Here is a 23,622-nt window from a genome sequence, read left to right as displayed (position 1 = left end):
ATTCATATCCAGGCTGTGCTCACCAGCACTGTCTGAGGAGGATCTTGAAGCCATCAGGGCAGCTCTCTGGGACAGGCAGCTGCAGGCTGTTGTTTCCCACGCCCCAGATGATGGCAGAAGAGTCGACATCTTTGTAGGGAATCTCCCCAGTTAGCATCTCCCAAAGCACCACTCCAAAGGACCTGTAAGTTGAACCGAGATATAGGTGTTTTCACAGAAAGCACAAGACAGTTCAGGTAGTGAGAGTTAAAAAATCAAGCTTGTCTGCCTTCTCCCTGTGGACCTGCTGTCATCTACACAAAAACTCCATCAGAACCAACCAATCAATGCTCATGTACATGCTGCTCGCACCCTCCGTCTTACTCTTTGCTATGCTACAGCAGAGTCTGCCACAGTTGCTCAGGTTAGTTAGCATGGCCACCGATGATGTCTTGTAAACAACTTTCCTGTTGTTTCTCCACCATTACTGTATTGAGCAGCATGTACATCGCCAAAGTCCTCCTCCTGTCTCTGATTCGTTGTACGACTTTTTATGATATCAGCGTTTCATATCAGTTGGTATTGATAATTACTGACATAAATAATGATTTTTTTTTTGTTTCTTTTAAATATCTGAAATATTGCCCAGCTGATGGAGTGATCTTTCCTGATTTATCCACAGTTTTCATTCCACAATGTTGTTTATTTTTAAAGAGTCATGAGGCACGGTGGCAAAACTTCAAACTGCTGCTGCGGCATGTTGCTCAACACTTTGTTGCTAGGTAACTAAGGAATGATTGAGTTGCTAGGTAACCAAAGAGTGAGTTATGTAGTTCATTCCACCAACCTTGCTAAGCTAACTGTGAGAGGTTGAGCACCTAAAGCCTTCCCTTTGCTAATATCCCCCAAAATGCTGTGTTTAGTAAATATTCTACATATTGAATATCAGGCATATTATCCATTGATACTGATCATGTGTGTATCAGGATATTGTTATTGATTTGTTGTCCAGCCCTAACTACACCATTCGTACCAAATATCCACTTTTTCTGACACTGGTTCGTTCCGAATGACTTCAGGAGCCATCCAGGCTACAGTGCCGGCAAATGACATCTTGGTGCTCTTGTCACTGAGCTCCTTCGAGGTACCAAAGTCAGAAATCTTCACCATGTCGTCATGTGTGATCAGCATGCTAAAAACGACATGAAATCAATCAGCTGTGAAACGTTCTCCTGAAAAGACATTTTCTTCAGGCTGATGGATCCCAGTCTTACTTTGGAGATTTGAGGTCTCGGTGGATAATTTTGTGGAGGTGTAAGTAGTTCATGCCGCCTGCGATGCCCATGGACCAGTCAACCAGGAGGGAGGGGGTGATTTTACGGCCCGCTCTCAGCACCTCGTACAGCTGGCCTTGCGCGCAGTACTCCATCAGGATACAATAACACGGAGCCTGGGTGCACACACCTCTGGAAGGAAGAAAGTCGTTCAGACAGTAAATAAAAGGGAAGAACAATCAGGGGGAGATGACTGAAAGGTTGTCACAGCGACGGCTTCCTCACTTGAAAGTGATGATATTTGGATGCTTGAGTTTGCGCAGGTGTTTGATCTCGGTCTCTTTGATGTCCCGCACTTTCTTTACAGCCACTTCTTCTCCGTGCAGCTTCCCAAGGAAGACGGCCCCCTGTGCCCCGCTGCCCACCCACTGCAGGTCAGAAATTTCCTCAAAAGGAACCTCCCAGGACTCTAAACACCAACCAGCGAAAAAGCAAACTCAGAATTAAACATGAAACTGTGTAATGCTCTGCAGAATATCGGTATTTATAGGCATTTTTGTGGCAATTACTAGTAGTTCATTAGAAAATAAGTCATACAACCAGAGCTTTTTCAGATTTTATCACTACATAACCTCAAATCTTTTATTGGTAATTTATGTAATAGATCAATGCAAAATTGCCAAGACTTACGAGGTTCGAAGTGTAACATTATTCTGAAAATAATGTGTCTTTAACCTCCTTTTTTCTGTGACCTCTAAATAAATTGCAGTGTGTGTTAAGGTTATTTTAATTATATTAAATCTCAATAAATGCACCTATTCTGTCAGTAGTTTGTTAGAGAGCATTAGTAAACAAATAGTGTCCTGAAGACCAATGAAACCACTAGACAAGTGATCCACAAATTTAAAAGTATGCCAAGCAGAGCTAATAGTGACTCTGAAAGAGATGCAGAGAATTTGTTGAGAGGACAAGGATTATTTATCCACTCAAAAAACATATGGGCTTCATCAGAGAGTGGTTAAAAGACAGTTGTTTTAAAAAGAAAAATCATACAAGAAGTTCCATGTAAATCATGTGGGAACAGATCAGATAATACCTAAATTGAGGTGTCTGGTTTACATGCAAAACACTTAACTATATGAAATTAACACAAGAGATCGCCCTTAACACACCATCCCCATGGTGACACGCGGTGCGATCATACTGCATCACATCAAACATTCAGCAAGAGCCACAATGAAGTGGTTTACATCAAGACATATTCACGTGTCAGAATGACATGGTCAATGTCCAATTGAAATTCAATTGAGTATTTGTGCTTTGCAAAGTACATTTGTACATTTGGCTCCACCAGATGCACAAATCTAGTGGAGCCAAAACCTAAAAGGCTGCAGCTGTGACTGCAGTGAAAGGTGCTTATGTAAGATAATGGCTCAGCCTGGCTCTCTATGTACAGTCCCTCACTATTTTTGGGAGTTTTTCTGTTATTAGAAAATTTTGAAAATCGCGCGTCATGTTCCTCTCACTTTACAATAATGTACTTCCTGTCTGACACAATCCCAGTAAGCTACAGTAAAAATGGAAGCAAATTGACAAAATGTGAAAAGGGGTTTGAACCCTTTCGCAAAGCACTGATAGATAAGATAAGCTTGCCAGCATGTAGAAAGTGGAGGGTGTTAGCAAATACCAGGCCTGTGTTTGTATCTAAATGGCTCAGAAGGACAATCACCATCACAAGATTCAACTTCAATGGTCAAACAAGAGGCTCATCAGCACTTTATCGAGCAAACCATTGCATTCACGTCCATAGATAAGAAAAAACACAGAGGAAAGAAACCCAACAATTCACTCATAGTTTAATCTGTCTGTCATCTGTCAAACTGACATTGCTTAAATGGTTGTGAAGGCTTGGTCGCTAAAGACAGACAAGCCAGGGAGAGTAAAAGAGACACACAAATCAATTCTTCATGATGTCCACTGAAGGGTTGAGATCTCTTGGGAGCAGCAGCTGTGGAGGACGATGATGCACAGGATGCCCTCCCCGAACCCCACCCGTTTCCCTCTCTCCACCTGACCAGCAGTGACGTTCACTGAACTGGGCTGATGGAAAACACAGACACGCTGCCAGATGGACGAGGTAAGATTCAGTAAGCACCGAAAGTAATGAGTAATGTTAGTTTTCTAATACAGTGAATATAATAAAGTGGTGTTCTAATTATAGCTTCAGATTCAGTGGCTTGGATTTATCTTCTACTGCCACATTTTGCTTTATCTCCACTACATTTCAGGGCTTCAGACGTTTTCAATCCAACGATACAGTAACAGCAGTGGTAAATTTTAAAAATATATCAAAAACTTGAATGTAAAAACAGTAACTAGTCTTCTTGTTGCTTAATTTAATTGTATGTGTTCCAGCTCAATTAAATGACAACTGCTAACAATCTTTATGTTCATCTATAGAGGTGGAGATTTAAATGATTCCTTCTGCACATCACTTGTTCAATTTCAGAGTGAAGAATAGTGCACACACATGAAATTTGGACTTTACTGAGTTTTACACCACATTTATAAGGTCTAACAATGCAGGTAAGGTTAAAAAAAAAAAAATCCTACCTAAGAGCTTTGAAAAGGTATTTGCTACCTTAGAGATTTCTTCTGTTTTTACTTTAGGTCATAACTTAACATTTCATATAATCAAATAAATTTTAATACCAGACAAATATGACTTAATTAAATGTAAAAAGCCCTTTTCAAATCAGGGCTTAATTTATTAAACAGGGGAAAAAAGTCAGTATAGAACAGTAATTGCTCCCTAAACTTAATGATGGTTAATAAAAGTTTCTGATAACCATCAGGGAGTTGTTTACGTCGCTGGCGAGGAACTCTGACCTCCGCTTCAAATGGTTTTTATGCATGAATAACTGCTTAAATAATGGCTCCAGACTTTGAGTAGGACATACATTTCTGAGCCAAAGGGCGGAGGATTTGCTTTGGATCGTCGTACATTTGCCGGACCTATAATTATAAAGTCACAAACTGATGGACAGACTTCATGATTTACAGCTAAAGAGAAAAATTCATTGTTTCAAAAGCGAGTTGTCCTGTCCTGGAGCAGTATAGTAGTCCCAGAGCATCACACTGCCACTGCCCTGTTTGACTGTCAGTATAATGATTTTTGTCTGAAATGCTTTGTTAAGTTTGGAAACAATTTCCACTTTTTCTAATTCAGCCAGCACAATGAAGATTTTTTGTTGTAAATGTAACCAGTTTGGATCTCTCCTATGGACAATGTTTTTTCCCCTTTTCTTTCTAGAGTATGAACTCTGACCTTAACTGAGAAAACACCTGCAGTGTTTTAGATGTTGTCTGGGTCCTTTCTGATCTCCTAGATGAGTCATTCATGAGTTATTTTGGTAGGCTGGCCACACCTGGGAAGGTTCACTGCTGGTCCATATTTTCTCCATGTGTGGATAATAACTCTCACTGTGGTTTGCTGAAATGCCAAAGCCTTAAAAATGACTTTGTAGATCCTTTTTCACTGATAGAAATCAGTTTGTTGTTGAATTATTTATGGTAGAGCTGCTTGATTGTGACAGATTTGTCCTATTTTAAGGATTTCTTATATTTTTAGATCTGGCAGCAATCAAGTTTGTGTGTAGAGAGCAAAATTGAACTGAAGAATTTGAACAATCGCAGTTAATTTATGTAAACAGACAAAAATTCACGGCCCTTTTTGACTGTTTGTAGGAACTCAACAAGAGTTAGGCTTGAACAAATTTTTTTCCTGAATTCCTTCACAATATTGAGTTTCAGTGTTTCCTTATGCGAAGGCTCTGCTTTTGCCAATTTGAAATGTCATTAAAGTCTAAAGTAATCCGGAATCAGTCAGTACTTTAGGTATTGGCTAATGTGTTTAACCTTGACCCATCTTTTCATTCATTTGAATGATTATGCGTTCATAAAAGAATGTAAACCCAGCACCAGTCATGGAAGCATTTTGTCTAAATGTATATTTTTCCTACATGTTTGATTCTCCCTGGCTGTAGACCACTTCCTGCTTTTGGAGCGGTTTCTGGTCCTCTTAGCATTCACACATTCAAATTGTGCCAGAGTTCAATTCAGTTGAAGTTTGTAGGCAGACCAGAGTTTGCTTTCTTGGCCTGTATCAGAGTTCGATTGCGCATTCGTACCCCTCTCTATCCAGGCAAACAAAATGCTTGCGTTGATTAAAGTGGACTATCAAGGGCTGGTGTGAACGCACCATTAGATTTCTTTGTTTTTGTTTGTTTTTACTTAGATAAATAAATCTCATATGGATTAACAATAAGTTTTGTTTGATTACCCTAATTTTCTTGGCCAAATGATTTATCTATTAGTCCTTCCACTTTGGTTGATATGTAATCATTTTAGAGATTATGAAAAATATGTCTACTCCTGAGAAATATACAGTATATATAAATTAGCCATGTCCAAAGGCAAGAAAATTATTCAGACTTCAGATTGATCTTTGGATAATGAGGCTGATTCTGACAGTTATTGATATAGTTTGTTGTAGCTTCCTCATCCTACAGCTGAATTTAATGCACAGCACAATAAAATAACATTTAATAACAAACAAGGAGGCTGACAGAGAACAAGTGAGTCCTACCTTCCTGGTTATGTTTGTGTTCAGTGGAGTAGGCTTTTCCAATCATGGTCCAGACTGGTTTCAGGCAGCCAAAAAGTCCCTCCAAAAATCCTCCACTGCCTGACTGGAGCCTATTGTTCTCCGACTGGCTCCGAACAGCTCCAGCCTCCGGACTGTGGCCCGCCTCGGCCCCGCCGCTGCCGCCACACTGGCAGGCCTCATGTTCGTGGAGTTTTAGCACGCTGTTGTCGAAGTGGGCTGTGCATCCATCGCTGGGGCTCGGGCTGCTGCCGCCTGGCGCCCCGTGCACAGTGGGTTCAATGGACAGTACGTTACGAAGCACACACTGTGTGGGGGTCAGGTCCGTTTCGGGGGTGCAGGCAGGGGTGTCTCCATCGAGTCTCCGATAGGGGGGTTCTGAGATGGGGGTGCTGAAGCCTGACAGGGAAGGGGAAGGGGCACGGGGCTCATGGATACAGGTCCCACTCATCAGGGGTTTCCCCAACACTGCAGGTTAGGGAGGATGGAGGAGCAAGAGGTGAGAAAAAAGCCTAGAAGGGAAAAACAAAAACATCAGAATGTGCTTTTTGGCTTATCTAGTTGTTCCCTCCAGAAATATACTGCTCAAGATTACAAAAATATCTATCTACTAGATGTTTTGTTTTTTTAACCCACTGACAAATAACACTACTAGATAATGAAGTATGGATTTCCACTGCAGGATTTCATGAAGAATATGCTTTTTCTTAAAAAGTGCATTGAAAGAAAAACCAGCTCCTTCTGCTTGGGGTGTATTTGTCTTGCTGACATCACAAGAAGCACAAGATCTGAGCTTTTCAGCTGGCATGGTAAACATTTTGGCAGACAAATGACTTTTCAATGATTCTGAAACAGATTCTCCAATATTTAAGTTTTGCTTTAGTTGCAAGAGGTTCAACCTTACATGTTAGTGGCAGAATTTGACACTGATAACTCCCAATTCCCACAATGAAATCACAATAAAGCAAACTGTCTTCAAGACTAACTGGTACAAATCTGTTGTTTAGTTTATCTATTTGGTATTAACCCCTCAACATGATCCCCTCATTTTTGATCAATAAACATATAACAGATTGCATTGTATGTGTTGAAATGTGGTCAAGACATGAAATATGATTAAATAGGAAAGCAAAACCTCTACATTCAGTGTACTACTTTGAATAATTTCAGTACAGGTCCTATGGGCTAAATAAATCAGATTTTCAACATGTCTTTCTTTGCTAATTTAAAGATGATTTAACTAGCAATACAACAGACTTAAATTAACATCCAGTGTTTGAAATAAAAAGTTTGAGGCAGTTCTCAAAAAAATACTGTTTGGACTTGAAAAGCGTCTTAATTAACCAGACAAAGCATGTTTTTTGTTAACAATATGGAACGAAACGACTGCTTGAGCTCCACTGACAATGGCTTCTGTCCTAGTCCTGTTGGATTCTCTCTGCAAACACTTTCGCATATTACACTATTTCCAAATATTTTCCAACAAAAAAACATAAATTACAAATCAAAACAAATTATCCATTGCACTGCACCTTGTGACGCAATCTGGAATCTTGTTAGTGGAAAGGTAAATTAAATTTGACAAAACAAACACTTACAACTAAATTTAAAAAAACAAAACAGAAAAATCTGGGCACCCCATCATGTTACACAAGAGAGAAACTACATATAAAGTAACTAACAGAGCAGTCCAGTGGGTTTACATTTTGGAGCTGTCCGGTGCTGAGTTGACTGCCTTTACCACTACACGTGTCTGTTGAAGCTGACACTAACTTTTCTTCCTGAAAACATTAAATTATTGACCTGAGCACAACCAAATTTTGACAGAATGAACAAAACATGTGGCCAAGTTTATGAATGAAACACATCTGAACTGTTAATATTTAGCAGTCAATTTGCAGAATGAGGAATTTCACTAAAATGTGGGAAAACAACAAGAAAAATGGTTCCTCTATTAGAAGGCTTAATCAATTTATTTGTGAGGCCTATATACAAAACATCCATGAAATGATAATCTATTTTTAGTGCTTAATACAGCTAATCTTACCCCAGGTGTAAAGGTTATAATGAACAGTCTGATTTTGAACAAATTTCTTAGTTTTAAACAGATATTCTGTGAAGAATTTCACAATTATTTAAGTAAATGTCAAAGGTCAACCTAGATGTTCTGTGTATTTTTTTAGGATTGTTATCAGGGCTCAGACCAACAAAATAAATTAGCATCTAGTGAAGGAAGCAGGAGCCGATTGGATTCTTAAAACAAATAAAAAAGGTTTTATAACCACATCTGGCAGGGTTTAAACTAAAATGCAACATAGAATGTTGAGATCATTAACATTTTTCTAAGTATTAATAGCAAGTTTGTAATCAAAGTGTATTATCTAAGTTTAAAATGGTGAATGCTGAATGTATTTGAAAATTGTACTGTCTATGATAATATCTGAATCAAATGGAAATTGTTTCAATGAAAATGTGTTGTTTAGTATTAGAAAATTGTTTGAATGTTATGTTTTATAGGTTAGAAAAGGAATTTTACCTCATTTTGTGCTGTTGATTTTATGTGATAAAGCAGGGACTTAAATCTTTGGAAAATGCTGAATGCAGTAGACCAGAATTAGGTCTTACATTAAATTACGGAGCTTCACTTTGTGAAGGAGACACTCCGAATTTCACAGGTATCTGTGAAGTCTTGTTTTATGCTTTTATTTGCCCAAATGGCCTTAGAGCCAGAAGACCAGGATGCAGCTGCTTGCTCCATTGTTCTTCCAGAGAGCAAATGGCCTTTGATCTCTGGCGTGAAATTAGGGGAAGTTCTAAGTTTTATTGGCGTCCAAGGTAGCGTCTGATTGGTCATACAGAGCTACGCCTCAATTGAATACATTAAAAAGTTAGGAAACACCTCCAATATAAAAGTTTGTACACAGTAATAATAAATCAGAAAGCTGCCCTGTTTTGCTTTTTGCATCAGCCTTCTCCAAAGACGCGTCTTTGTCCCTCTTTGTCCATTTTTCTTTTAATTCTTTTGTCTCAGGTAACGAATGTATGTCTCTGTAACTCTGCAGTTTTCTTGTTAACTCATACGTTGCTTGTTGTGAGATTAAACTTTGTAATTCTGTGACATCATCACGCATCGTTGTTCTTGCTGCCACACGCCGCCCTGCCGGAAGAGCCAGGTAACCGGGACCATAAGGAAGAGAGCCAAGCTTTTTCCAAATTAAGCTAACTTAGTAATAGTCTTCCTCAACACAGTCAATTTGCAGAATGAGGAATTTCACTAAAATGTGGGAAAACAACAAGAAAAACGAAATGTTTGTAATCAGAAAAACTCTTCTTAGTTGCCTCTGGTGAGATGTCACTATGCACATGTGCATGTAGAAATTTATTTTTTAGAATGTTTGTTTTAAATTGAATAACAAAAAATATAGCCAAACATATACAAAACATCCATGAAATGATAATCTATAGGTAACAGACTACATCTAAAGTGAGTCACTGAAATGTTGAAGTGTCCAGAGCTGGAAAATACTGGAATCCTCACTGAGTCTCTTGTAAAATTTCACTGACTTTACTTCCCTAAATCATTCACCACAAAAAAGGTTTCACAACTATTTAACTTTTTCACATTTTGTCCGATTATAACCTCAATGTTCTGTGTATTTTCTGAGATTTTTATGGGACAGACCAACAAAATAAAGTGTGTAACTGTGAAGGAAGAAAAGGGAGACAGTTTGGATTCTTAAAACAAATAAAAACATGTGATGTGTAAATCCATCATCTGAAAATGGAGCCTTGGTTGGCAACTGCAAGCCAACCCAAACATGACCATCTACCAAAACAAGCTCCCATAGGGCTCATGGTAACTCTGGAGGAACTGGAGCGATCCACAGCTCAGGTTGGAGAATCTACTGAATACCTATTGACTGTGTCTTTATGAAAGAGTGGCAGGTTGCTTTTAAAAATGCCGTAAGAAGTTGTGTTTGCCATTAGTCCTGCAAGAAACAGCCAACGTGGAAGAAGTGACTCTGGTTCAATGAGATCTAATGTAACTTTTTGGCAAACATACAAATGTAGTGTATGTGTGTGTTATTGAAAATAAAGAGTCTGAAAACACCATTACCTCGTGGAAACAAGGTGTTGGTAGCATCATGCTGTGTGCTGCAACAGACAATGACCCAGTTCATACAGCTGAAGCTGAAACTGAATTCTTCAGATGTGTCAGAAATGGTAACGTCTAGACTTAAATTCAGTTTGGAAGCTGTGGCAAAACAAAACAAAACAAAACAAAACAAAACAAAACAAAACAAAACAAAACAAAACAAAACAAAACAAAACTAAACAAAAACCGGTCCATTGCATCAAATCCACATAAAACCATTAAAGTGTACGGTTGTAGCATGAAAAACACGTGAAATGTTTAAAAGGCATAGTCACTTCTTCAAGGCAATGTAGCGAATCCTCATGTCTGTCTGTGAATGGGAAACCAGGACGGCCCAGAGGAGTCATCGCCAGAGGAAATGGGCTTTATGAATGAACCCACCAGTGGACGAGGAGGTTCTTACACCCTTCAACACACCTGCTGGTCCCCTGCCCTTTCAAACTGCATCAATGTGTGACAGCCACGACCAAGAGCAATGCACCCCAGTGAAGACCCATTGTGTGCGCTGGAGAATTGCATAACCACCACAGTGCGTATGTATGAGCCGTGCATTGGCGGGGAAAGGCATGTGTGAGAGCGAAAGCACATGTAGCAGAAAGCACATACCGTCCACCAGCTCGGCGCCTTGTACTGCACCACTGCATGAGACTGAAATTAGAGCGCGAAAACAAATGTATCGGGTAATAAACATCCAACGGGCCTGTGCGAGGCAGGAGTACACGCGCACCCACACGCACGCACGCACGCACTCACGCAGGAAGATCAATCTTTAAATAACCGAGGATGTGATGATGACACTCAACAGCATCATAGCCGACGTGCATGAATTGCGAGCCTACTATGGTCCATGCCAAGTGAGACTGCCGCAGCGACTGTATACGCGGACCCAGTGTTGGCACCAACACTCTCCATATATTTCGCAATGTGCGCTTTCTGTGTGCACAAGTATGATGTTTGTAGCCCTCATCGACGATCATTCGCTTCTTGGAGGCATCAGTTCTGTTGGTGCAGTGTGAGCGGCGTGAAGCCACCGCACCGTTAAAAACCTGCCTAAACCGTCCCCGTGATGCCGGCTACTCATTCAATCGGCATTTAACCGGATGGCATGACATTCCCATACCTTTCTTGCCTCGGTTGATGTCGCGTTGTCAAGTGAGAGGGTGGGCTCGGCTTTGTATTTGTCCGCCTCAGTGAGCTGGTTGTTGTTTTCCTCCGTTCCAGGCAAGCCTCTCCGGTTCCCAGCGACTATTTTCCACGAGTTGTTCCACGTTACTGGGATGGATCCCAGCGGGTAAACGGTGTTATCAATAACCGGGGACCCATGCAACGTGAGGCGCGCTGGGTTTTTTAGGGGGGAGGAGGGGGTGGGGAGGGAGCTGTCTCCTTCCCAGTGCTGAATTGACGTCACGGAAGTTAGAGCAGCGCCGCAAGGGGGCGTCGGGAGCCAAAACACAGAAGACTCCATACAGGGATTTATTTTTCTTTTATTTCAACCGCAAAATATGACAAATAGTCAGCATTCCCTCCATTGATTTTTATCCTTGAGCTTCAGCTGATGGTTCGAGGTTAGGAGCATGCGCACTGACGCGGCTGCCGCTTTTGCAGCTGCTGATGTGCCATCCAGCAAGACACACTATAAACTCCCTGCCGGCCAGAGAGATGCTGGTGCTCCACCAACTATAATTTCTGCCTCCATCGATGAGGAGGAAAACTGCATCATTATGTCCATGTAAATAAGATGGACAAATACTTGAGATGTGGATAACTTACACACAATTTTGTGTGACATTGTGTGTTACAATGTCACACAAAAAAAATTTAAATAAAAAATTAATAATAATAATAATAATAATAATAATAATAATAATAATAATAATAATAATAATAATAATAATAATAATAATAATCTACAAAAGAAGACAGTGATTCGACTCAGCTCAAAAATATTCTACATGAAGAATTCAACAAAACAAAAGTAAAAGAAAGAAAGCTAAAAACATAACTACACGCACCCAGCAAAATATAATTATACACATCAAAAAGTAAAAAACTTGATTATATTTTTTAAAAAAGAAGATAAGATTAGATTAGGCAGCATTTACTTACAGTTTAATTGTTATTGCTCATTACCTCAAATTCAATTTAAAAAACAATAAAACATCAACCAATGTAATTTCTGGACACTCAATAGAGCTTTCTATTCTGATTTTTTGTGGTGGCGTATACAGTGTAATTTTTGACGCTATTTTGTTTATTTAAACACTCTGTTCTGATGTTTAAGCTGGGTGCTGAATATTGCGATCCCATCGTGTCATTCATCAAATTTCTCCCAGTTATTCGTTTCTCTTGTTTTGTGAAAGTTTGTCTGCAATACCACATTGTGTCCACAGGGGGGTAGCATGCCGCGGTTTCTTTTGCTACTGTGTCATTTAGAAAACCTGCGAGCTTTTTTTCCCTTTAGAGTTGCCGTAGTTTAACACGGCGGGATCAACTGAATGGATAACAACTTAGCATGTGCTACCAAACTGTTTTTAAGATTCACTAAATAATATTTAACCAGACGGTTGGGAGAGGTGACAGCACAGGGCAACTTTTACAGCTCATAACCTATTATTTCTAAAACGAGCACTGTTAAATGACGTGTTAATTTGGTAACTTATTTAGCTAGCTAGCTGAGCGTGTCAGCTGTAAAATACTAAGTCTGTCTAAGTTAAACTCTCTGTGTTTGGTGGTCCACGGTGTTTCTCCGGAGTCTAGAACCAAGATTTGACCGCGGTGAAGATGTGTTCTCTGGCTCTGTTTCCCCCTCCGCTGCCCTCCGGACAAACCACTCTGTGCGAATCCAACAACGAGCTTCTTTCTGGAGCCAACAACTCCGAGGCGAGACAGGTCCGATTGATTTGGGTTATCATTGCAGTTGTATCCATAGCCATTCAGATAGATCACAGTGCATGTTTTCATGCAGGACTCCAGTCCGCTGAGTCTCCATTTCCCCAGAGAGTCTCTGAAGCTCCACAGCCGCACAGAAAGCAGCAGCAAAGCAGCTTTCCTGGACCACTCGGAAACTCTGTGGATGAGGAGCGCTGCTGCTTGGTAGGAAACTAAAGACATGTTGTTATTTTATCCACCATATCTGTGATATAACTGCTCGATGTGTACAATCTCTGGAGGATTTAGGTCCTTAGCCTGACTGATAGTCCATAAATAGTCCCAAATTGTCCATATCCAGCATTTTCCTTGAGAAAAAGAGGTCAGAAGAATAAAACTGAGAGGATTTTCTGTAATAGTTAAGCTTTCCAGGTATTTACTGAAGTCTCTGCTCTCTTTAGGTATGTACGAGAACAGGCTAGAAGAAAAAAAAAAGTTTTGTTTTAAAGTCTTTACATTTCTTTCTTTTTTTTTTTCTTCGACCTCATTTTTAAAACATCTCACTCATACTAAGAAAGACAAATGATGCATTTTCTTTCTGCTGCCTCAGCAACTGTCTCAAATGAACAGGATTACTTGCTTCTATCTATCTAAATGTAAAGTTTGTATGCATTTATTTCACAACACACAGAAGTATTTCAAGCCTTTTTTTCTTATTGCAATTTTGCTACTTATGACTTACAGATGCTTAAAACCTATACTCAGTGTTTCAAAAAATTAACTATTACAAATCAATAAAAATTATATTTTTAAGGCTTCTGAAAAGTATGTTAATTTCAATGCCCTCAATACTTGGTTGGTTTTCCTTTTGAATTACTGCATGGATGTGGTTCTGCGCAGGTGGAATAGATGTCTAAGTTGCTTTGTTAGCTGCATTCAGTTCATCTGCATTGTTGAATCTGATGCCTCTCAACAAGCATCAATTCTCTATGGAGTTTTATATCCGGAGAGTTAACTGGTTAATCAAACACACCAACACCAGTCACTGAATCAGCTTTTGGTTTCTTCTGCAGTGTGAGCTGGTGTTAAGTCCTGCTGGAAAACTGATTTCAACTCTCATTACCAAAACAGCATACACACTGTATATGAGCTGTCCTTGGTTTGACTCTCAGATTGGAAAACTTGCATAATTTCTTTACTTTATCTTCTTTTTCAAATAAGAAGACATAAAAAATCTAGACTTAATTTACCTGCTAAGAGATTAAAGTTATTATTTATGCTAAAGGTATGATCAAAATTTTTTAAAAACCTTTTTAGAGGTTTAAAAAAAAAACCTCTACAGGGATGTTATCTCAGCATGTTATCATGTTTTAATAGTATGAAGTTCTACTTTAAGCACAAGTGCTTTACTCAATGACTCTTCATCTCCTTCAGGATTCTGTACATCCAAGTTTTTATGAAATATCTTTGAGGTCTAAAAATATTTGTAATGCACAAAATTCACAGTTAAATGTGTTTTTAGCATTTTCTGACATTTTACATTAACTTTTTCTTCTTAAAAATATTGAGAACTTGCAGATCTTTTACCCTCTTTCAAAGCTGACATTACCATTTGAGCTCATCCTGTCAGTAAAAACCCCAAAAGAGCCATAAATGGCTGAAAAGGGCTCAAACTGATGCCTCTGTTAAATCTCAACAGCTAAATGAAAGGATACAGCTGCCTCTTATAGTCATGCAAATCTGCTTGACGTGATAGGCAAGTTTTAGCACATTTCATACCTCTGATGCAGCAGCTGATGTTTAGTCTTTATTAGACTGTCAAAGATTGCTAATTAGTTCTGTGTGTTCCAGGCGGGACGGCGGGTTCACTGGGCTGCTCAATGAAATTACAACCTCACATGCAGAAGGTATGGAAAGCGCCAACATCTCATGTGTTTCATTGAGTCTTAAGTCCTGTTGCAAGGCGCCAACTCTCCTTTTCAACAGTGCCAAAGTGGCTGCTCATTTGAAATACAAATCATGTGGAGTGATGCTGAAGTTTTTTTATTTTATTTTAGCTGAGCAGTGAGGACATGATCGCCGAGTTTTCTCAGGTGCTAAACTGGTAAGAGCGTTTTTTTTATGTTCTATTCTTTTATATTTTTATAGGATAACAATGTGAAACTGTAATCCTTCTACTTTGTTGTATTTATTGAAGTCGTTCCCTTTCTGTGTTGCCAGGTCTGATTGTGTGGTGCGAGCCTTCGCCTGGCATCCACACACTGATAAGTTTGCTGTCACTTTGTTGGATGACTCCATCAAGATCTACAACCCCAAAAGGTACCAGAACTGCAGACTCAGCGGTGCCAAAATGGCAGCAAAATGTCCAGCCAGTCAGATTTACAAACGGCACAGTTTTAGTTTTAAAAGCTTTAAAACTGATTTCAACTCTCATTACCAAAACAGCATACACACTGTATATGATTTTCATGCAGGCATTTATATTAAAGGGCAACTTTTCAGGTTTTCACTGCTTTCAACCAACAGATTGAAACAGTTTGCCTTTGGTGGGAGATATATTATAAAGCAGACATTCAAGAAAATGTAAAAATTAGATGTTTACTTTGTGGCAGTTCATTACCAGAACAAAACGCTCATCACTTAACACTAAATAAAAAAACAAGTATTATTATTGTTTAGAAAACATAAGATCTTTTGACAAAATTTAAAATCAGATGTTTACTTCGTGGCAGTTCTTTACCAGAACAAAACGCTTATCTCTTAAAAACAATTTAATAACAAGTAATATTATTGTTTATTAAACATAAGCTCTTTTGAAATATTGCTTATGTGCTTCAGCACAATAAATTTACAGTTTGCGCTCATCTCTGCTTATGTGTTTCAACACAAGATGAAATTTAGAGTTGATACATTTTGGAAAAAGTAAAAATCAGATGTTTACTTTGTGGCCCTTGGTTACCAGAATATGCACTCATCTCTAAGAGACATATTATTATTGTTCAAAAACATAGGATTTCTTAAGTTCTTTTGAAAAACTACTTAATACTTAAAAACAGTGCAGTTGTTGAATTTTGCCAAAGAAAAAAAAGTGAAAATTTTGTTTTTGTTCTCAGGTGGGAAATGTATTATAAAACAGACATTCAACACAAAAGTAAAAATCAGATGTTTACTTCGCGGCACTTGGTTACCAGTATACACGCTCATCTCTTAGCAACAGATTGTTATTGTTCAAAGAACATAGGATTTCTTATGCTCTTTTGAAAAACTACTTGAAACATTAATATAATATTAATATTATTGTTTATTAAACATAAGCTCTTTTGAAATATTGCTTATGTGCTTCCGCACAAGAAATTTACTGTTTGTAAATTTTACCAATTAAAATCTGATGTTTACTTCGTGGCACTTGGTTACCAGAATACGTGCTCATCTCTTAGCAACAGATTGTTATTGTTCAAAGAACATAGGATTTTTTATGCTCTTTTGAAAAACTACTTACTATCTAACAAAAACATTGCAGTTGATGAATTTTGCAAAAACGTGAAAATATATGATTTTTTTTCATTGTTGGTATATAAATATATGACAAAGAAGACATTAAACACAAAATTTAAAATCAGATGTTTACTTCGTGGCAGTTCTTTACCAGAACAAAATGCTTATCTCTTAAAATTAATTTAATAACAAGTAATATTATTGTTTATTAAACATAAGCTCTTTTGAAATATTGCTTATGTGCTTCAGCACAAGAAATTTACAGTTTGTAAATTTTACCAAATAAAAATCAAATGTTTACTTTTTTAGCACTTGGTTACCAGAATACGCGATCATCTCTTAGCAACAGAATGTTATTGTTCAAAGAACATCGGATTTTTTATGCTCTTTTGATAAACTACTTACTACTTAAAAACAGTGCACTTGATGAATTTTGAAAAAATAAAAATAAAAAAAAAGTTAAAATTTTGTTTTTGTTCTCTGGTGGGAAATATATTGTAAAACAGACATTCAACACAAAAGTAAAAATTAGATGTTTACTTCCACACTTGGTTACCAGAATACACGCTCATCTCTTAGCAACAGATTGTTATTGTTCAAAAACATAGGATTTCTTCTGTTCTTTTGAAAATCTACACAATACTTAAAAACAGTGCACTTGATGAATTTAGCAGAACAGTGAAAATGTTTCTTTTTTTGTCATTGGTGGGATATATATTATAAAACAAACATTCAATACAAAAGTAAAAATCAGACGTTTACTTCGTGGCACTTGGTTACCAGAATACGTGCTCATCTCTTAGCAACAGATTGTTATTGTTCAAAGAACATAGGATTTCTACTGTTCTTTTAAAAAACTACATACTACCTAACAAAAACAGTGCAGCTGATGAATTTTACAAAAACGTAAAAATATATGAAATTTTTTTCATTGTTGGTATATAAATATATGATAAAGAAGACATTAAACACAAAATTTAAAATCAGATGTTTACTTCGTGGCAGTTCTTTACCAGAACAAAACGCTTATCTCTTAAAAACAATTTAATAACAAGTAATATTATTGTTTATTAAACATAAGCTCTTTTGCCAAATTTCTTATGTGCTTCAGCACAAGAAATTTACAGTTTGTAAATTTTACCAATTAAAATCTGATGTTTACTTTTTGGTGTTGAAAAATTGAAACAACAGATATCAGGACAATTTAAAAGAAAGCCACAGCAGAACAGACTACTGTCATTTATATTCACCTCTGTGTTCCTCTGTGCCAAACACTCACAGCAACATGTAGAAACATCTATTTGTATTAGCTGTGAGGAGAATGGTGTTTCACACCACAAATAACCAAATGCAAGTTCCAAAAAAAGACAAAAAAGAGCAACATGATTTTTTTTTTATATAGATTTTAAATGCTTTTTTGAAAATTTAAATTTTCAATAAAACGTACAGATGCTATAAATGGTGAAAAAAGGGGAAGTTGATCAAATTTGTGATCAATCATGACACACAGGCCTCTAACAATCTTTAAGTTTTACTTGGTTCACAAATGTTGTTTTCCTCTGATGGAGTTCATTACATTTTCAAATGCTCTTCCTGTGTTCAGTGTTCAGTATTTGTCTAAATGACTGACTATGAAGTGACCTTTCCAGTTGGGATATGTTTATGCTGAAGCTCATGCCTCTGGTTTCTGAGTAAATCTGAGACATTTTTTTCACACTTTTGTCATTAATAAAAATGAACAAATCTTCCTCAGTGCCATCAGTCCCACACTGAAGCATCGTCTGCAGAAGAACGTTGCAGCCGTGCAGTGGAAGCCTCTGTGTGCGTCTGCGCTGGCGGTGGCGTGTCAGAACTGCTTGTTGGTGTGGAACGTCGACCCCTGCTCTCTGTCTACCAGGTACGTCACACCAAGAACATCTGCAGGTCTAAGTAGAATCCGCACAGTTATTATTAGCTCAACTTAAATATTTTATGCCAGATGTAAAGCTTTGATGTCGAGCGGTTTTGTAAATGTTTCTCCGTGAAGCATTTGGCTTTTCCATGTGGGCAGCTGCAGCTTTAATCTGAACTCAAAGGTGTCAATTTTTGAGTAAGATTTTTTTTTTTGGTTAGTCAGCAACCTCTCAGTCCATGTCCATGAGAAATTTGCTTCACTGTCGATCCTGGTTGTGGTGCCAAATGCACATAAAAGTTTGTTAAGCCTTAATCCTGGGTTAAGGAGGGAAAGCTAAGCTTCCAGAATGGGCTTTCCAATAAACCAGCTTCAGTGCTGTTGAGAAAATATGAGGTCTCTGAAAATCCTGGTCCGTTAAAAGATACTGACCAGTGTAAGTAGAGTCTGCCAAGAAGAGTGTTCAAATATTTAGCAAGAATTGTATCAGAAGTTCAAAAATGTTTCTGTGGCTTCCCAAGGAAAGTTTTGCCAAATGTGGGTACGATTGTATTTGTGCGGCAGAAAAAAGATGTTCACATGTTCACACGCGGCATTAAAAGACACAACCTTTGAATAAATCTAAACCTTTACTGTTTTATGTCAAGGGTATTGAAATTATTTCTATTTCCAAAAAAATAGCATAACAGGAGACTTTTTATTGAGAATTGTTGTTAATTTATTTAACTTTCAAAGTTTGCACAGATTATAATGTAAATGATGACGTTCTTACAGGTTAGTTTAAAAAATTTGAGTTGGCCAGAGGGAATTTCATGGGTGTTTTTAAAGGAAACATTTCAGACATAATGCTTATTAGATAATATCAATACTTACTTTCCTAATTTAAGTTTTTGACACAACTGTTCCTCCCTCTTTGCAGGCCTTCTTCTGGCTGTGCTCAGGTTCTGTCCCACCCTGGTCACTCCCCGGTCACGTCCATCGCCTGGTCTCCGAGCGGATCCCTCCTTGTGTCTGCCTCCCCACTGGACACCTCCATGATGGTCCGAGGCAGCTGCTTCTCCTTTAATCCTCGCTCTGACTGTGCTGCTTCCTGTTTCCACAGCTGTTCCTTTGACATGGATGCATGTTTCAGGTTTGGGATGTCGCTGCAGAGAGCTGCGTACCTCTGCAACGCGTCGGAGGAGGCGGCGTCACCTTCCTGTCCTGGTCCCCAGACGGCAGCCACATCCTGGCATCCACACCGTCTGCCTTGTTCAGGTTCACAAAACGACAAAGACTATAAACCTTCTCTGTCCTACACTGGCTGAAACACATTTTAAATAAAGTGCAGATATTAACCTCTGTGGTCAAATAGATTCTCCTCCATCTTATGAGAGTCAGCAGTTGGAAAGCAGCTTAGTCAGATAGTGGCACTTAAAAGTGCACACATGTAAAAAAGTAATATGACTATATTATATGGTGCACATCTTACATAATGCAACTGAAAAACAAATGATATTTTGTTGTTGGGCCTTTTTACTTTATTTCAGAATGTACTTTTCTTAAACTTGACATGTCAGCATTTCTTCAAGCTCATACTAAGTCATAGAAGTTGTGTTAACAGTAATTTTAAACCTTAAAAATCTTGAATTCACTCAGAATATCCATATTAAATTTGAATATTTGTCAATGTTTTACATTGACCTTTAATGCTGTTTTATGTAATTGTTTCAGTTGTGCCACATAGTCAAGTATATTTTTAAAATGTAGACAACTCTTCTTCCAAAGAAAACATCAAATTCTTGCTAAAATCTTCAAGAATATGTCATGACCTGCAAAAACCGAGCCTAAACCTTTTGGCTGCAAGTCCAAAAGTTATGTTGGGCACAAAAGCAGCAGTTCACATCACAAAATGACCACCATACACACAATCAATCATACCACAGTGAAACATGGTGGTGGCAGCATCATGCTATGGTTTAGCCAAGATGGTTTGAATTATTAACAGTTTGATTTACCAGTTTTTGTGCTAAAGATTTGAAAAGGAATGGGGATTTTATTTTATTTTATTCCAAGCATGCAGATCAAATAAAGTGAAATTTAATAGAAAAGAAAAACATTTTGGAATGACCAAAGTCCAGATCTAAATTGGGACAGAAAATATGGTTTTGAGGTGGCGTTTGCATCTAAGATTTACTGTCAATTAGAAAGTAAATGTTTTTCTTCAGGGTTTGGGAGACCAGGATGTGGACCTGCGAGCGCTGGCCGTGCATAAAGGGGCGCTGCCAGGTAGAATCTCATTACTCTGTATGAAATGGTTCATTCAGGGCAGAATGTCACGTGTTTAACTTTTCACTCGTTAGTCTGGCTGTTGGAGTCCAGATGGGAGTCGGCTTCTCTTCACAGTTCAAGGAGAAATGGTCATCTACGCTCTGACCTTCTCTGGATCGCCAGGTTAGCCCTCCATGTCTGCTCAACATAAACCAGACAGTTCTAATCTACTTCATCAAGGTAGCTTAGTGGCTTCTGGATAAGTGAAAGTTATTGTTGTGGTATGGGATAAACGGCAGATGATGTGTTTGCGTTTTGCAGGTGTCCCTCCAGGTTTGGTCAAAGGGCCACAGATTGCCGTTGTTGCTGCTGACCTATCAGAGACGACCTTTAACAGCCCAGATGGAGACATCATGTAAGAGAGCTTAATGCAACCCAGATCTTTTACTGCGAATGTGTTTTTACAAATTAATCAATTTCTCATAGATTTTTTTTACTGAATATTAATCAAATGAGATCAAAATGTCACTTTCTGACCTGTAAGAAAATTGTAATGTGTGGCGGAAAGGAGCTAAATTCAGGGTGGACTCAGAATTTGATCATAATATCTTGTGGTACTATTATAATGACAAAGAAACTCATAATAAAAAACTATTTATTGTATTTGTGTCTTTTTTAGAAAAACATTCCCATTTAAAATAGGCTTTATATTTATATTACTACACACAGCAACTCCATTTAATTATAATTTTGAGTTTATTGTTGTTCATTGATGCTCTCATTAAGTAAGTAGTGGAGAAAATGGTAAAAATATAATTTTTCGATAATACTGTCAGTTTTGTTTTTTATTTAAAATCATTATAATAAAATTTAGTAACACTTTATTCAAAAGTGTCAACTTTTAATGCGAAGTTGACTCTTCTAATGGACCTTTAATGCAAATTTTAATAAAATTTTGCACTCAGAGGGTCAATCTTGGCCGAATAATGCAAAGTTTACATTTTTATTGGCGTTTTATCAAGTTTTTGTGCAACTTTGTTTTAAAATTGTTATTATTTACCAAATGACACTTCATGACAATTGTAAACATTCATAAAGACTCCTTCATGTTCATAACAGGTGTCATGTCAGTCTTCTACACACACCCCTTCAAATAAAGTGTTAAATCTTCACAATAATTACCCACGCCTAATCCTAAAAGACTTCAAAATACTTGAATCTGAAGGAGGTTTATCCAGCCACGACAAATCATTAAACATAAACCCAGGGGTTCAATATTGTGGCACACGACGCAAAACAAAAGCACTTGAATCAAAAAACGTCACTCTCCAGATGAACTCAAAAAGATTTCCTGGTGTAATTGTTGGAAAAGATGATTCAATGTATTTTGACTTGACTGAACTAAAATGCTCACCAATTCTTTTCAGATTTTCATTTGTAAAAAAGAATAAATCTGTCATTTTCTTCTACTTCGTGTTGTTATTTGACACAATATGAATAAAATTAAAGCGACATGAAGACTTTTATAGACTTAAAGTCATATATCATGTGATTGATCCTCCGTCTTTGTTTTTTCCAGTGTTGGTGGAGAGATTCAGTCTCTGTCGTGGGACCCCAGAGGAGAGCGGCTCGCAGTTCTTCTTAAAGGTTCGACGTTTCTTCAGTTTTCCCTCACATAGCTCACCACTGGTTGCATTCAGTGACTCATCTCAGCCTCATTTGTTTTCTCAGGCGATCCTGGAGCAGCCAACCGGCCTGCAATAATCGCCGTCTTCAAAACAAGAGCCAACCCCGTCTTTGAGCTTCTGCCTTGGTATGTTTATTGAAATATTTATGTTTTTATTGTCCCTAAGTGATCGTTTTTCTTGTACTAATAAGAGTCTTTATTCTTATTCAGTGGGTTTGTTCAGGGAGAACCGGGTGCAGAACCGAGGCTGCTGCAGTTTCATCCGAATTTCCAGCATGGGGCTCTGCTGACGGTGGTCAGTGATACGATACAAATTACTATTAGTATTGAGTTTTTTGTTGCTGTTAAAGTGCCAGTAGTTATTTTATATGTTGAGTACAGATAAACAATATTAAAGAATAGAAAAATGTTTTGACTTTACAGACTTTATTCTGTGTTCTCTTGTCTAAAAACCATTAAGCTGTTCATCCATCCATCTGTTTTCTATCCATTAATTCATTTATCATATATCATTCATCCGTCTGTTTTATCCATATTCACCGGTTTATCTATCTATCATTTATTCATTTGTCTGTTTTGATATCTATTAATTCATATATCTGCTCCAATATCAAGCCATCGATTTGTTTAAATATCTGTCTGTCCATGTGTCCATCTATTTCTGTTCATTTGGTTTTCCGTCAGTTGTTTCATTTATTTGTCCATCCATCCCTCAGTCTGTTTTCCAGTCCATTTCATCTTCTATTAATCAATCGTTCTTTTATTCATCTTGTCTTTCTTATTTTTTTTCCTCTCTCTTGTTTTGGTTTCATATTTAAAGTCGGACTTTTGTAGAAATATCTGCCTGATCCTTGGTATTCATACGTTAGGAATGGAAATCCATGGATTTGTGACCAGGAAAAGGCCTGGTCCATTTACAGATCTGTTCTTCTCTTGAATAGTTTGAGCCTAATGAATCCTGACGTCGTCGTAGAATAACCGCAAGCTAATTTTTCAAAAATGAGAAGCTACAAACTGGATCGGTTTGAGTTAAACAGATGAAAAATATTTATCCGCACACCTCTCTCCCGCTTGCTCGATTTAATGAATATGCTGGATCCTCCACCTGCTCCAAAATAATGTTTCTGTTTCTTTTTTTTTTTTTCAGTGTTGGTCGAGTGGAAAAATTACACACATCCCTTTCTACTTCCTGAGCTCCGGCGTCTCCCAGGTTGGCCTCAGCCGGAGTCCACCGCTGCCTCACCAACAGGAAAGACCTGCAGACTTTTCTAATCAGTCGCTCTTCACAGAGCTCATCTCCTGACACAACATCTGCCAAAACCTTTACAGGTTGTTAATAAAATTATGTAAAAACAC

At 37.9% G+C, this 23,622-nt stretch overlaps 2 protein-coding genes across 7 annotated transcripts in view; one reads left to right on the top strand and one right to left on the bottom strand.

The window, feature by feature from the left end:
- Positions 1–11,438, bottom strand: part of map3k12 (mitogen-activated protein kinase kinase kinase 12) — a 21,888-nt gene extending 10,450 nt beyond the window's left edge. The window contains exons 1-6 of one of the 3 annotated variants that reach the window (XM_044130579.1): positions 11,196–11,438; positions 5,902–6,431; positions 1,539–1,722; positions 1,254–1,445; positions 1,013–1,171; positions 24–182 (exon numbers count right to left, since the gene is read on the bottom strand). In XM_044130579.1, the coding sequence (XP_043986514.1) occupies positions 24–182; positions 1,013–1,171; positions 1,254–1,445; positions 1,539–1,722; positions 5,902–6,370 (1,163 nt within the window). In that variant the 5' untranslated portion in view covers positions 6,371–6,431; positions 11,196–11,438. Of the gene's footprint in view, positions 1–23; positions 183–1,012; positions 1,172–1,253; positions 1,446–1,538; positions 1,723–5,901; positions 6,432–10,036; positions 10,138–10,681; positions 10,807–11,195 lie in introns of those variants that run through there. The other 2 variants (XM_044130588.1, XM_044130595.1) reach the window with 2 other exon arrangements.
- On the top strand, positions 3,374–23,622 carry aaas (achalasia, adrenocortical insufficiency, alacrimia). Of its 4 annotated transcripts, none has more exons than XM_044130631.1 (16): positions 3,374–3,390; positions 12,833–12,964; positions 13,041–13,168; positions 14,795–14,850; positions 14,930–15,047; positions 15,164–15,262; positions 18,192–18,335; positions 19,249–19,369; positions 19,462–19,586; positions 20,537–20,597; positions 20,672–20,762; positions 20,901–20,994; positions 22,159–22,226; positions 22,311–22,392; positions 22,477–22,561; positions 23,414–23,622. In XM_044130631.1, exons 5-16 carry the CDS (start codon positions 15,016–15,018, stop codon positions 23,567–23,569), a joined length of 1,158 nt encoding a protein of 385 aa, XP_043986566.1. In that variant the 5' UTR covers positions 3,374–3,390; positions 12,833–12,964; positions 13,041–13,168; positions 14,795–14,850; positions 14,930–15,015; the 3' UTR covers positions 23,570–23,622. The 4 variants fall into 4 exon arrangements, with proteins under 4 accessions (XP_043986566.1, XP_043986559.1, XP_043986549.1 ...); XM_044130624.1 differs by lacking the exon at positions 3,374–3,390 and adding an exon at positions 10,343–10,604; XM_044130614.1 differs by lacking the exon at positions 3,374–3,390 and adding an exon at positions 10,343–10,608.

This window comes from Gambusia affinis, linkage group LG01, assembly GCF_019740435.1.
Source record: "Gambusia affinis linkage group LG01, SWU_Gaff_1.0, whole genome shotgun sequence".
NCBI lineage: Eukaryota > Metazoa > Chordata > Actinopteri > Cyprinodontiformes > Poeciliidae > Gambusia > Gambusia affinis.
Note: the sequence above shows the minus strand (reverse complement) of the source record. Positions and strands in the feature narration are given on the sequence as shown.